At 40.5% G+C, this 13,687-nt stretch overlaps 1 protein-coding gene across 1 annotated transcript in view; it reads right to left on the bottom strand.

The window, feature by feature from the left end:
* DLEC1 (DLEC1 cilia and flagella associated protein) overlaps positions 1 to 8,215 on the bottom strand; it is a 42,072-nt gene extending 33,857 nt beyond the window's left edge. The window contains exons 1-9 of the mRNA XM_080383023.1: positions 7,336 to 8,215; positions 6,339 to 6,479; positions 4,533 to 4,689; positions 3,892 to 4,002; positions 2,623 to 2,816; positions 2,144 to 2,364; positions 1,824 to 1,905; positions 1,352 to 1,439; positions 373 to 546 (exon numbers count right to left, since the gene is read on the bottom strand). Of these exons, the coding sequence (XP_080239149.1) occupies positions 373 to 546; positions 1,352 to 1,439; positions 1,824 to 1,905; positions 2,144 to 2,364; positions 2,623 to 2,816; positions 3,892 to 4,002; positions 4,533 to 4,689; positions 6,339 to 6,479; positions 7,336 to 7,368 (1,201 nt within the window). The 5' untranslated portion in view covers positions 7,369 to 8,215. The remainder of the gene's footprint in view (positions 1 to 372; positions 547 to 1,351; positions 1,440 to 1,823; positions 1,906 to 2,143; positions 2,365 to 2,622; positions 2,817 to 3,891; positions 4,003 to 4,532; positions 4,690 to 6,338; positions 6,480 to 7,335) is intronic.
* Positions 8,216 to 13,687: the final 5,472 nt, after the last annotated feature.

Raw genomic sequence — 13,687 nt, 5'->3', positions numbered from 1 at the left:
ATTAATTAATAGCATCAAATATTTATAACTAAAACATAATTCCTTGATATTTAGTGATTGCAGGTCAGAGTTCAAGAATCAACAAGTCGCAAGCCTAGAAAAGTGGTTCCTGCTCATTCCTCTAACACAGTGGAAAAAAATTAGTTTCATGTGGCAAGAACAAATAATTGGGGGAAAATTTTACAGGATTACATTTTAATAACTAATAAATTAATTATGAGTGAAAATGAGATAGATATCAAAACATAGAAACTGGACTGCCACATTTGTCCACGTTTGTTTTGTCACTAAAATTGGAGACAGTCAAATGAAATAATAAAAAAAAAAAGCCCATTTAACTTTAGAGAAACTTAAGAATTGGATGTTACTGACATGTTAACACTGGAGGTGGCCTTTTAGCTTGGATCGGGATCAGAAGGGGTTCTGACACTTGAGTTCCTACTAATATACAATCTTCATAATCTCCTAGATATTCAGGAATAAATTGGACCGTATACTGGCATGTCATCCCAGGAGCAATCATTCCTCCCTTTCCTGGAAATTTTCCTTGGAAAAAAAAATGCAGGGAATTAAAAAAATTAAAACCTCCCAAAGTTGGCATATGTATTTATGATCACATCTCCCCCAACAAAGGTGCCTGTAAACTCGCCACATTTATTGCCTAAGTCAAGCTGATAAAAATAAATGACCACAAAAGGCCTGCCAGTGTAATCAGTGTATGTGCATATCTTCCACTGAACTGAAAGATTTTTTGTCTGAAACATGGTTATAGCTACAAAAAACAGAGTGAGGAGAAACCTAGAGACCTTTACTCAGTTTTTCTCTTCTACAAGACAACAAGGCTTACATGGGGGCATCTAACTTCTTCTCAATATCCCTCCAATGTTGTGACTGAGATACCACAATCTCCTTAGGCAACCTGTCCCAGTGCCTACTCGTTCTACTGTAGGAAAGATGTTTTTCTTAACTTTCCACTAACCTAAGCTTCCTTGCTGTAACTGAAGTATGTTATTTCCTGCCCTGTTCCCCTAATAATTTCAGTGGAAACTATGTCTGTTCCTAGATGAATTTTGGATAAGACTCAATCTAGGTATTCCGTGGATACATTTCAATCTAATTTCAAACACCTTAATATTAATTAGTCTTCTTGAATTCCTCATTAGGCCATTTGAATCTGCTTAAGAGTTGCATGTGAATGGTTCCAATGACATAAGTCAGCCTTCAGTTTCTAAAGAACTAAGCACTATGGATAGCAGAACCAAACAGAACATCTCTAAAAAATCTTTGTTCAAGCAGATAAATTAGATCTCTTATGTGCTAACATCTTAAAGGCAGTAAAAAGAACCCTTACCTGGCCCAACGGCAAAAGCTGACGTAGAGGGGGGGATAAGCCTTACATGATGACATGTTGAAGTGATGTTCTGCAGCTCTATAGTCATCTTATGTAAAAAGAAAATAAAATACTCCATTGTCTTTACCATCACTCATTATAATGTTTGCTATTCCCTAGTGCTCTGTTAGTAGTAACGAATACTTCATCGTAACCAACCTAAAAATCTCAGTTTATTCAATAAGGGCTGAATCAGATACTATCAAAATGAAGACAAGACTGAAAAGGGTCCATTTTAGTTTTCACTGGTTAGTGTGTCAGTGGCATGTGTGAAAGAGTATCTTCAAGGAAGCTAAAGGGTCATTAATTCAATTTAAAGAGGAAACTCAAGACTTTTGCAGAAAGTGAAAAGTGTGTGAAATATGTAGATTACGGCAGGACATAATGCTTCTCAGTAGCAGAATTAACTCTCTACAAAGCAGTAAGTCCTTACCTCATAAACCTGGCCAGCTTCATAATTAGAAAACAAAACTGCAGGTGGATTGGCAACAAACACAGGAATAAATGGGGTATCACTGAAAGATAAAAAAAAGGAGACGTTATCTTACTGCCAAGTTCTTTAAATAATTATAAAATAAAAACTGAAAAAGGTACCATACCCTTTAGCAAAACCAAAATGTCATACAGACATGTTTCCTAAGAGACTATACAGACATTTAGCTCAAAGTATCTGCATGTAAATCCACAGTAATACTATAGCGGAGCTCTCTGTGTGCTCCAGCCCAGAATCAAGAAACTGTATATACTGCATACCCTTTATTTCCTTCTGCTTTTCTTCTGGCTACAGTTTGTTCCACCTTTACTTGAGAAATTACAAGAGATTTGCCTCCATGAAGAGTATTTAGTGGTAAAAAGCGGGGGTTCTTCAAGTAATTCTGCCTTCTTTCAAGTTTGGCAAGGTAAGCACACTCACTTTCTCCCTCTGCTTTGCACTTACTATCCTTCCAGGCTAACTTCTGTGAGGCATTAGTTTTCTTTGAAAAACAAAGAGATCATGGCGCAAAATTAAACACGGCAATTTTGAGGATGATGAAAAAGCTATCTGTATATGGCTAATGAAAGCTATACAGCATTGAAAATTCATATAGAAATATTGCATTTCTGTTGACAGATCAAATTGAATAAATACTGGAGCCAAATCAACAATGCATTGATATTCACCCTTTGTTACAGGAACAGCAATAGGCTTTATAGTTCTGACAAACTGAAATAAATAAATCTGTAAAATGTACCTTATTTGTCTTTCTAGTCTGGGGGCTGGAGTCTGGAGTTGAAGGCAGAGTTAATGTGCACAAAGACACATTTGACATACTACCAGCTGTCTTCTGTAGGTGTGCAACCTCTGCAGGCATCTGGTCCCGTGAGCTTGAAGAAACATGCTGTTGAAAACTAAATGTCTCTTTCATGTAGCCAGGTTCTGATTTTTCTGCAATTCAAAGAAAAATTTAATTCTGTAAGAGAAACACATTAATTATAAGCATTTATTCTGAGCATAGGTGTATGAGTTTATTTCAGTCTTGCTGATAGTAAAAACACTTTAAATCCTCTAGAATTTAATATACATTTATAATTTACTTTGCACAAATGAATTTTCATGCTGTAATAAAAAGCTTTCAGAAACACCAATGAAATGAGCCATATAAAAAGAAAGTTACTACTCTCGGAAAGCCATGTTAATCTTATGAGTGAGTGGGACTTAGAATATCCTGTTCAGTTTACAAAAAGATCTGTATGATGGACTTATGACAGTCAGAAAATTTACATAAACAGGGTGTGCCATCTAGTCCCATGTTCCTATAGTCAGACAACAAAATCGCCACCTCAGAGGAAACTCTGAGGTGATGTTAGATTTTTGGCTTTATTTGGAATTACGGTGGAAAAAAAACCCAAATCTTGGAATTTTTGGTTGATTACTCTGAAATTTTTGTTTTGACTTGACCAAGAAATTTCATTTTAATGATACTAAAACCTTTCACCTTGGCTCACACATGAGTAAAAGAAGTAAAGAAGTTTTGACATTGCCCAGAAGTTTTTTCTTACTGATCTTCATTTGCAAGTTAAACTGATACATTTCCAGAACGGGAAAATTTTAAACCCAGAATAAAGAATATAATTTTATTTCACTGAAAATAGTTTTTACTTTATTGTAACCACTTCCCTTCTCTCTACACAAGATACAGTTGCAGCTTTGTGCTAATGAAATAGAACAGAGGCAGAGCAGTCACAATTAATACAGTTTTTGTGTCAGATGGAAAGAACTGTAAACAAATGTGCAATGGCCATTAAATTTCAGATTTAAACACACTTAAGCTTAATAATTTTTAATTAATCAATTTTATTTTGACAATGTCCCTTCAGTGGAATTTTATGCTTGTAATACTAAGTGCCTTCTGCTTTGGCAGAAAACTACAAAAATATACTCTGATCTGCTACTCCTCCAATGCTTCAGTTCTTACTGAGTGTTCTAGAAAGTCTAAATTATCCTCTGCTTTAAAAGTTACCTTTTGGTGCTCTAGTAACAGGTAATTTATCAGTGATATAATCATCAGGGCAGGTTAAATTATTCTTTCTGAGAAGTTCATTATCCACAATCCACCTAAAAGAGGATGCCACTGCCACAGTAAAACAAAACAAAACAAAAGTTTTTAAAAAAATATGCAAAAGCTTAGCCCCTTAAGATAATGTTGTCTTTATAATCTACCACTCTCAGGTAATATTTTTGGATAGAGAAAGAGTCTGGTATTTTAATCACAAGACACAGACATGTGCCTCCACACTTCTAAATTCAGTTCAAACCCAACTATGCAGCCATCAGAGAAACATTTAATGTCTGTTTGTTGCTGCTATATATCAAGGAATTTATACTTGTAATAAAGTTATGTCACAAACCATTAATTGCAAATTTAATGCCTTGGAAACCACCTGTTTCTTTTTTAGTTCTTTAGCTTCTTACAGTGTTAAACAGATCGTACTCTACTTGAATCTCTGCACGAAGAGCTTCAAAGTTTCTCTATTGATGTAATGCCAAATCAAAGGCGTACTGAGTACTAGACAGTCCTGCCAGTGATTTAGACAATCGTTGCATTGGTCTCCGGTACCATAAGCATGTACTGGAGAGAGAGAGTGTTTTCAGAATCCTCACCTGGTGGCAACCCCAATTTGTGGAAATCTTTCCCGCCATCTGCCTTCAGCATGTTTAGGGCCCTTTGCTCTTCAGCTTTTGCTCGATCCTGGGCCTGAATGATGTTCTCTTCTACTATGTCAGCTTCTGTCAGTTGGCACTTATACTCCTCAAGAAGCTGTCACAGGCATGGGTGAATGTAGAGAAATGACTGTAATTTTTGCTGTTAACATCTCCTTACAGATATATATTTTCTATTTGCCTTTGAGAGGTAAATATAGAGAGCTTGGCAAAACATCATTACTTTACAAGTATAAACTAGCCTGCTAAAACATCATCATTCCTATCATTTACTTGTGTGGGGTAAGAAGCGTTACCCAAGAAAAACCTGTGAAAGATGAGGAAACCCTCTCAGGACAAGAAAAATGTCTTTTCCCTTCTGTGGACAGTAGCTACTGCACTGTATTTTGCCTGTAAATGTAGGAATAAATTTGAAGTAAATGTTCCCTCCTAGTTTCTAGGAGGGTTTCTAAAACACCAGAATACCCCAATAGTGATACTTCACTCCTCCCTCCTGTTATATTTTGGATGTCTCTGCACGGTGTGGTAAGTGCTTTACAAGCACAACTCAAAAAGAAAAATCCTGCCTCAAAGAGGTAGCAATGTAAGTTAAAGAGGGAATATAGCAGAGGCACAGAGACATACAAGACCAACAGCGAGAGAAACTGACATTGGCCTCAAGACCATCTGTAGCCTGAGCTTTCTGTAGAACTTTTACGTAACAAGGCTTAACCTTTTGACTCATTTAATGGATTTAAATAATTTATTAAATTTTTAAAATAGAAAGTACAGGATGCATCTCAGCTAAAATGAGATGCTTCCTCTTCCTCTGCTCATTCTGGGATCCCTCCACTGTCACTGGAATCCAGGATAGAATTCCAACCCATGCTAAAGTTGATAATGAAAATGGATCTGATTGATTGTGCTCTAAAAGTGCCTGGGTGTTTTGTTTTTTTTTTCTTTTTTTTTGTGTTTTTTTTTCTAATGATACAGAGAGCCTTGAATGACTAGTTCAGCTGTAGCATACATGTTACAGACAGGTACTGTCAGTTGAAATATCCAAGCAGTCCATTTCAGGAGTAAATATTCACATTTATTAGTCAGAACATGCTGTGTTCACCAGTATATTCATAAATGACTCAAAAGAAATATAAAACTTCAGGTTTTTCAGCTCTGATAACCTTTGAGAGGATATGATGACACAGACTGGAAAAAATACCTGTTGCTCAAATTATTCCTCCATTTCTATACACTGACAATAGCTGCCAGAGCAATGATTAATACAAGTACTTTTCATTTCCACTGTTTATTACATCCAAGTATCCTAGTGTTGCAAATGCTAATGGGTTATGTATTGTAGTGCACCACTAAGGTAAGCATATATAAATAATACTTGCAGCATCTGGTTTCAAAATGCAGCACATGAGAATACTTCATTGCAAGATAGGAAGTCTAGGACGCTGAACAGCAGTTACAGGGAAAAGTTGTTAGCCAGTAGAACAGGCATTTAAAGGGCTACGGGTCTTACTGGTCTTACTCTGCCTGAAAAGCCATCCAGAGCTGAAAGTATCATGAAGGAGCACGTGATAAATATTAACATATATGAAAAGTTCTGTGGGAAACTGTGCTCAAACACATTTCCATTAAAATGTCAGTTCTAGGATGTCCCCCTGCCTTTTTATTTTACTTCACAGAAGATTTAGAAATTACAAAGTAGCAATGAAAGCTGAACAGAGCTCCAAACTCTGACTTGGTTTCAACTTGTACCTTCTGTAGCTCCTCCATAAAACTCTCATGATAAACACTGTCTCCTCCTTGGGACTTGATCCAATTTGTCTCCGCGTCCACCCCAATAACATCTCCAGTGTACAGGTCCCCAAAGGTGCTAGCCAGCAAGTGGGAGATGTCCTGAGGAAAGAAAATGAGGTTGTTAGTGTTTAAAGCCTGGGATAGGGTCAAAAGAGCTCCCTGGGTGTGTGCCAACAGCTGGAATTAACAAACAGAGAAGGAAAACTGGGGGGAAAGGGCTGGGAAAGGTACCTGGGAAGGACCCTGAAAGGGGACACACTGCAAGTGTGCACGTGAACGCTGAGGTGTGAAGACATGTATGTTAGTATGTGCATGTACAGGCCATGCATGCACAGAGATGGTGTCTGTGCTGGTGGGCTGTATGTGTGACTGATGGTGGCCGACACGGTTCTCCATGTGCACACAGTGTGTATGTGTGCCACGGTTTATGCAGGGATGTGTCTATGGGGCTATGTGAGTGGGGGTGTGTGTGTGTGTGTGAGGGAGATGCAAGCACTGAGCACTGCGCAGGGTAAAGGGGTGTCTGTGTGCAGGTGTGTGTCTGTGCCCCAGGGTGCATGCATGGGTGGGTGGGTGTCTCTGTGTGCCCCAGGGTGCATACAGGGGTGTCTGTGTGCAGGGCTGTGCATGGGTGTACAGCTGTGCATGTGTATATATGTAGGGATGTTCTGTGTTTGCCTGTGTTTGCAGGGGGGTGTGTGCTGGGGGTGTTGGGGGGTTGCGCAGGGAGTGTGTTTCTGAAGGGGGTGTCTGGGTGTGTGCCGGGGGTGTTGGGGGGCTGTACAGGCGGTGTGGGGGTGTGTGCAGGGGGTGTAGAGGGTGTGCAGAGTGTGTGTGTGAAGGGGGTGTCGAGGTGTGTGCAGGGGGTGTTAGGGGGTTACGCAGCGGGTGGCGTGTGTGTGTGTGAAGGGGGTGTCGGGGTGTGCGCCCGTGTGGCCCAGCCCCGCTGCCTTACCTGCGTGCCAGCGGAGAGGCTCCGCTGAGCCATGGCAAGCCCGGCGCTGGGGTGGCCCCGGGCAGGCCGGACGCCTCGGCTTCCTCCCACCGCCCCCTCAGCCACCGCCCGCCGCCGCCGTTGCTACGCGACCGTGTGGGCGGGAAGGGCCCGGCCGCCGGGCGGGGCAGCGGCCCGGGGCGGAGTGGAGGAACCCGGCGCCCAGCGCCGTCCGAGGCCACCGCGGAGCGGGGTGATGGTGGGCAGCGCCCCCTGCTCCTCGTCACCCCTCACACAGCCCCTCGCTTCGTCACCCCTTACACAGCCTCTTGCCGCCCTCCCGCCGCCGTGCCCCTATGCTAGGGCTGTTGGAGGGCTGAGGCAGGCAACCCGTGTCTTACTGGGGCAACTACCCTGTTTCTGCCCTGCCACTGTCAAAATAGGTACTTTTTGTACTCTTTTTAAAGCAGTGGAGCTGTATGAATTGATAAGAAACAAAATAAAATGTTGAATTGAAACTTTTGAGGCGATTTGTGCCTGGCTTGCCTCTCCGCCACCATCAGGCTCCGGTGCAGGCCATGAGCTTGGCAGCTGAGGGAAGGACACAAATCCTCTGCTCCTTCCCCAGCTGCCACACACGGTGTGGAGGCCGGGCTGTGAGGGATGGAAGATGGGGTAATTCATCATCAGCCCAAGAAACCATCCATCTTGCCTTCAGCCTGCCAGAGTGCCCTGGCTGTGTATGCCGGTTGCTAACAACAGCCGCCTGCTCCTGCTGAAGTGGGTGATGTTTTCCTTAGAAACCATCCTGCTGTAGCATTTACTGCTTACCCTGCCTTCTCTCTTTCTTTCTTTCTCTCTTTCTTTCTCTTTCTTTCTTTCTTTCTTTCTTTCTTTCTTTCTCTTTCTCTCCTTTCTTTCTCTCTTTCTCTCTTTCTCTTACTCTCTCTTTCTTTTTCTCTCTTTCTTTTTCTCTCTTTTTCTCTCTCTTTCTTTTTCTCTCTTTCTTTCTTTTTCTCTCTTTTTCTCTCTTTTTCTCTCTCTTTCTCTCTTTCTCTCTCTCTTTCTCTCTCTCTTTCTCTCTCTCTTTCTTTCTTTCTTTCTCTCTTTCTTTCTCTCTTTCTTTCTCTCTTTCTTTCTTTTTTTCATTTTCCTCCCCCTTGCGTATTCCTCAGAGTGAAAGAACCAGACTGTGGGCCCCAAGGCTTCTCAGTCGCTCTCAGGGTCATTGGCTCCATCCCAGTTGCTGTAAGGGGGTTTGCAGGGGCTGGAAGTGGAGGTGGGCAACGTTACTGCCCTCTGATGGTACTTCACAGAAAACAACCATCACAAAAATAATAATTCACCAACAGGTTTTCCATGAGCAGACAAGCAAAAGGCCCGGGGTGCAAGCCCCACAACAGCTGTGGAGGTGGTTGAGAAACTGGTGTTTGCAGGCATGTGGCACGTGGGCTTGGGACTACGTAGTGTCACAAGCTTTAGTTCATCAGTTCACCAAAGTCTGCTTTTGGAATAAGACACCAAGTTAGATTAGGAAGCACTGCTGTGTTTTCAGTTTCCCTGTGAAAAAGGGAAAATTGCCCAAAGGAAAGCACAGCAAATCTGCAATATCCTGTTCCAAAGGTTAAGGCAAGTCAGAGAAATCACTGACAAGAGTAGGACCAGGTACCAGTGTTTTCCAATAGAAAATGTTTGTAGCTTTGTTTCCGTGCGGGCACATAGGTGTGTCTTTGCCTTTAAAAGTAGGTTGGAGCATTCACATTTTGACATGTTTCCGTATCAGAATTCCAACGTTTCTCATCATGTGCTGTTACAATTCATTGTAACATCTGTTTGCTAACTGGAATGTTAATGAAGTCCAGCATTTTTTAAAGAATTATTTCCCAGCCTTTAAGAAAGCCTTAGAGTAGTGGCAGTAAAGCAGATGCTTTTGTTTAAAATAGTATATAGACGCACATGAAAACTGACTGTGGAAAAAACTTCATTACTTTCATCTTTACTGTCTTTCAGTAACTTGCCAAGCAGATCATCTGTTAAGAAGCTGGTGGGGGTTTTTTTCCAACTGCAGTCTGGAAATGTACCATGAAAACTGGAAGTGAAGGTGAGATCTATCTGCCTAGTAGTCAAATGCAAGATCAGAAGGGAGGGCTTAAACACTGGTCCAAAGCTATATACAGTTGTTTGCCATGTGACACTGGTATATTTTGTGTCAGATCTCCATTTTTATGCCATCGTCATTTATGCATATAAACATAAAATATAAATGCCGCTAGTCTGTTGTAAAGCTGTTTAGTTCACGTATGTATTCACATTTCCATAAAAATATTATGAATATTAAGAACAATTTGCATATATATCATCCTCTTTGTCACCATTCTAAGATATTTAACTTCCAAAGGCTGAAGAGAGACTTATGTATGTAGGAAATGGGGGTAAAAAAAAAACCACCAGAAACTTTAGCTTACATTTATAAGTATAAATGTAGATGTTTTCTCTAACTGCCATATATGACCTCTACCAGACATTTTACCTTGTATTTCCCCTCTGTACCATGTAAGGTTAGATTTTATGCTGACATTGTGATTTGAATTGGGTGTGTGGATCAGAAGAGACTCCTGAGGGTCCCACTTTTTATGCTTGTGTGCAATATGGAGCATAATGACATTCTTTTGGAGGGAACTAATCTAAAACGACTCTCCAGGAGCTCACCTCATGTTCTCTGTTAGCTAGCGGGCTCTCAATCTACAGAATCAGGCAAAAACTAGTCTGAAACAACATCCCCAAATGCCTGCAGAATGGACATTGTTTTCTGAGCACTGACTTTTGTGCACTGCAGTTCTGCTCCTAGTGCACCAAGCCACCTGCTATGGTAGACATAGCCTAAGTCACAGACCTCAGAGGAATCATAAGTTATGCTAAAGACAAGATTATTCCACTCTTAAAAGTAGTCTCCATGTCTTGTCAGGATCGTATTGCTTTTCTGTATCTATTTTGTTCACGCTCCCCAGGTGGTCCCCACACATTCTTTATTATCCCACAAGTTCAAAGTTCAACTACTGTCCAAAACCATGCTTTCTTCTGGTAGTAACATGTTCAGAAAAGGTCCTTCCCACTGTAAGCTATCAAAATCATCTTACAGTCGGTGTCGGTGGTTTGTTCAGGCATCCAGGTACCAAATGACACTATGGATAAGGCAGGCCTGGCTCCTTCTTCCTGCTTGTTAGCTTTTTGAGACTGACCATAACAGAACTTATTTGTATATAAAATGGCGAGATGTGATTTGAATGCAATCACGGAGCTCAAGTACTGAGTAAGAGGTGATGTGTATGTAACTACATTGCAGAATGGAACTGTATTTTACACTTTTTACAAAAACAGCAAGCTCCATAGCAGTTTCATTTACCATGCTCATATTTTATCAAAAGTATAGCTGGATGTTATGACTTGGGTATGTAAGTCAGACAGTATATTTCCTTATATATTTGAAAGCAATGGACAGCTGTCTTTGACTAACTATAATAAATTATTGTGAACATGTATTCCTTAAATGTGTAAATATTGGACTAATAATAGCATCCTTTCACTAATCAAAACAGCTTGCAGAAAAGTTCATATGTTTATCTTCATGGCAACCTCAAAACCTTCACTAATGTCAGTGGACTTCCATACAGTCCTTACAGAGAAGTCACTAAACTAATTCCACTCAATTAATATTTGAAGGTTTTCTTGATATTATGAAGTTTAGGACACTCTTAAAAATAAAAATCAAAGTTAAAAATTCTGCTGAGTGTGCCACCCCCATTATATTAATGCAACCATATTGATTCATTTGGAAACGTATCTGTACCTATCTCAAATAGAAACACGATACAAATTATATATATGTATATAAAAAGATATAGAAAATAGTTTTTGATTATATATTGATTTTTTTAAAAACCACAAATCCATAGAGTCCAGAATGTATCAAGTTTTGGATGTTTTTAGCATTTTCTGAAAACAGGACAAGTCATACAGACTTCAGGTGGCATTTTTTACATGCGGGAAAGTAAAGGTAATGATGTTGCAGTACTATCTTTTGCGCCAGAATAGTTGCACTGTTTGTATGTTTGCATCTAGGTAGCAGAAAAATATTTGTAATTACTTGTATTTCTTTGCTAAGGTCTTCTTGGGTTTGGGTTTTCACCAAACAATTCCCAAAAGTATGCTGATGCATGATTCACTTTGACGTTGCTGCCCTCCAGTGGTCTTATTCAGGTTTCCACGTATTCAGGAAAGCCTTTATAAACAAACATTGTATTAAATCTTCGTTCTAATCAGACAACTGAGCAGGTACAAATACTTCCATAGCAATCCTGCTTAGTCTCTTACCAGTGTCTTAGGTAAAGTGTGTTTATTCATTACACTGGCAAATCTATATATTATCCCATAATTACTGCAGATGCAGCCAAACAGGTATCACTGGAATGCGGGTTTCCTTTGCATATTGCCATGTGTATCTTGAAGAAGAACTATACCCAGCATCCACAGTCTGACTTTAAAACCCAAGTAAAATTTTCAAACATAGAAAATGGAGAAATAACCTTTCAGTTTCAGGTAATAAATGCCAAACAGCTCAGTTTCTGAAGCCTGGCATCTCATGTTGCACTGCTTCCTTGTCCTGCCAAAGATGTTTTTTTCTTCAAATGTCCTAGTTGGTTTAAAACTATCCATTTCTTACAGCTCTTGCCTTGTTGACTGTACTTAGGTCATCTCCAGTTCCCTTGGAGGCAGTTTGAAATTGTCTGTAACTGGCAGTTCCACCTGGGTATTCTTTATTTTCTCATAACATCTTGTGTGCTGTTATTTTGTGGCTGTCTCCTGATGTGAGTCAACCCTTTCACTTGCTTCCAGTTTACACTTCCTGGCTTTAAGCTTTTATTTGTTTTCCACACCTCTCTTCTGTATCTACAAGTCTATCCCTCACCAAAACATGTCAGTGGGTATTGCCGTACTTCTGCTGAAACACTTATGATGTAATTTCACTCAAGCCGAATGGGATTTTACAAAGCAGACACACCCAACATGTAGGAGAAGCATGTGGAAAATGCATACACAAAGGAGCCACTCACTCCTTTCCGACAGTGTCTGGGCAGATACATCACTCTCTAATTAGGGTGGAAATGGGCTACGCCTCCATGCAGAGATCCAGCTGGAGGGTGCAGTGCTGGTGTGATACTGGGACCTCAAGCAGAACAGAACACGGGGCTTATCTTCCAAGTTCACCAACATATTCACAGGTCCCTGGGTCAGAGAGGGGTTTGGGGAGTACAGTCTAATCTCCTTTTGTCAAAAGCTGCTACATCTAGCCCCAAACAGTTTACCCCGTACCATGTTTTGTTAAAATTAGTGGTTTTCATTCTGTGCTCCATGACTAGCTGAGGGTCCACCAATTATTTGTAAGAAGTCTATGAAAGCTAACAAGGATAGCAGCCTCTGGTTAGATTCACAACCCAATATTTGGCTTCTGCTTCTGGATATGCCTTTGTTCTCCAAATTAAAGAATAAGGTTAGCATTTTTATGCTCAAGATTTTTTTTTCTGTGGTCATAAAGGCTCTTCTCAGTGCTATTTTTGGTAAATTAATCTGTTTCTTGGCACGTCATCGACATGGTGGTGGACCACAGCCTTCACCTCTCCAGACCTTAAGACTGCAGTAAACAAAAAGATTTAACTGATGCTTAACAGTGTTCTTTTACCCTTCAGGGACATCACTGGGGAGATGTCTGTACCCCATAACTACACTGCAGATACCAGTTCCTAGAATAGGTTTTTGTGAGCCTCTTCTGTCCTGGAAGCAATCTAGCGTGGCATGGCAGAGCTCCACAACAGCTAATGTATGATACTGGGAATGACCCATTGATTGACTTTACTAATAGGAAATAAGATTCTCTCTTCCCTTGATTGTCTTCTGGGTTTCAGTTTCTTTTGGAGGTTCTTTTCCTTACACAGCAGCCAGGATTTCTATAAATGCAAAGAATCCTTGGAAGAGGAGAAACTTCCAGTCTGTTCCTTCTACTTTTCTCCCTACCCTTGGAAGCTCCTGTCCAAGACCTCCTCTACTACTTACTTTTTACCCGCTTGTGACTTATCTAGCTGGGGTCATTCAGCCAAGCCATGGCTGTCAGAAAAGCATGGCTTGGGCCTGTCTTGTGCTGTCTCAGTGCCCTCAGTACTTTTATCAGGCTATCAGGCTTTCTTTCCTTGTCTTGAAATCTTTTGCACAAGAAATTGAACAGTTTTTTTCTTACCTTTATCCGGTAAGTTTTTTTCTCTGACTCCTGTCAGCAAACTTTCAGACACAATGTGTTTGCAGATATTCCCCTGATCTCCTG

Source organism: Falco punctatus (assembly GCF_963210335.1).
Source record: "Falco punctatus genome assembly, chromosome: 4".
Classification (NCBI taxonomy): Eukaryota; Metazoa; Chordata; class Aves; order Falconiformes; family Falconidae; genus Falco; species Falco punctatus.
This window is presented reverse-complemented; position numbering and strand designations above follow the sequence as displayed.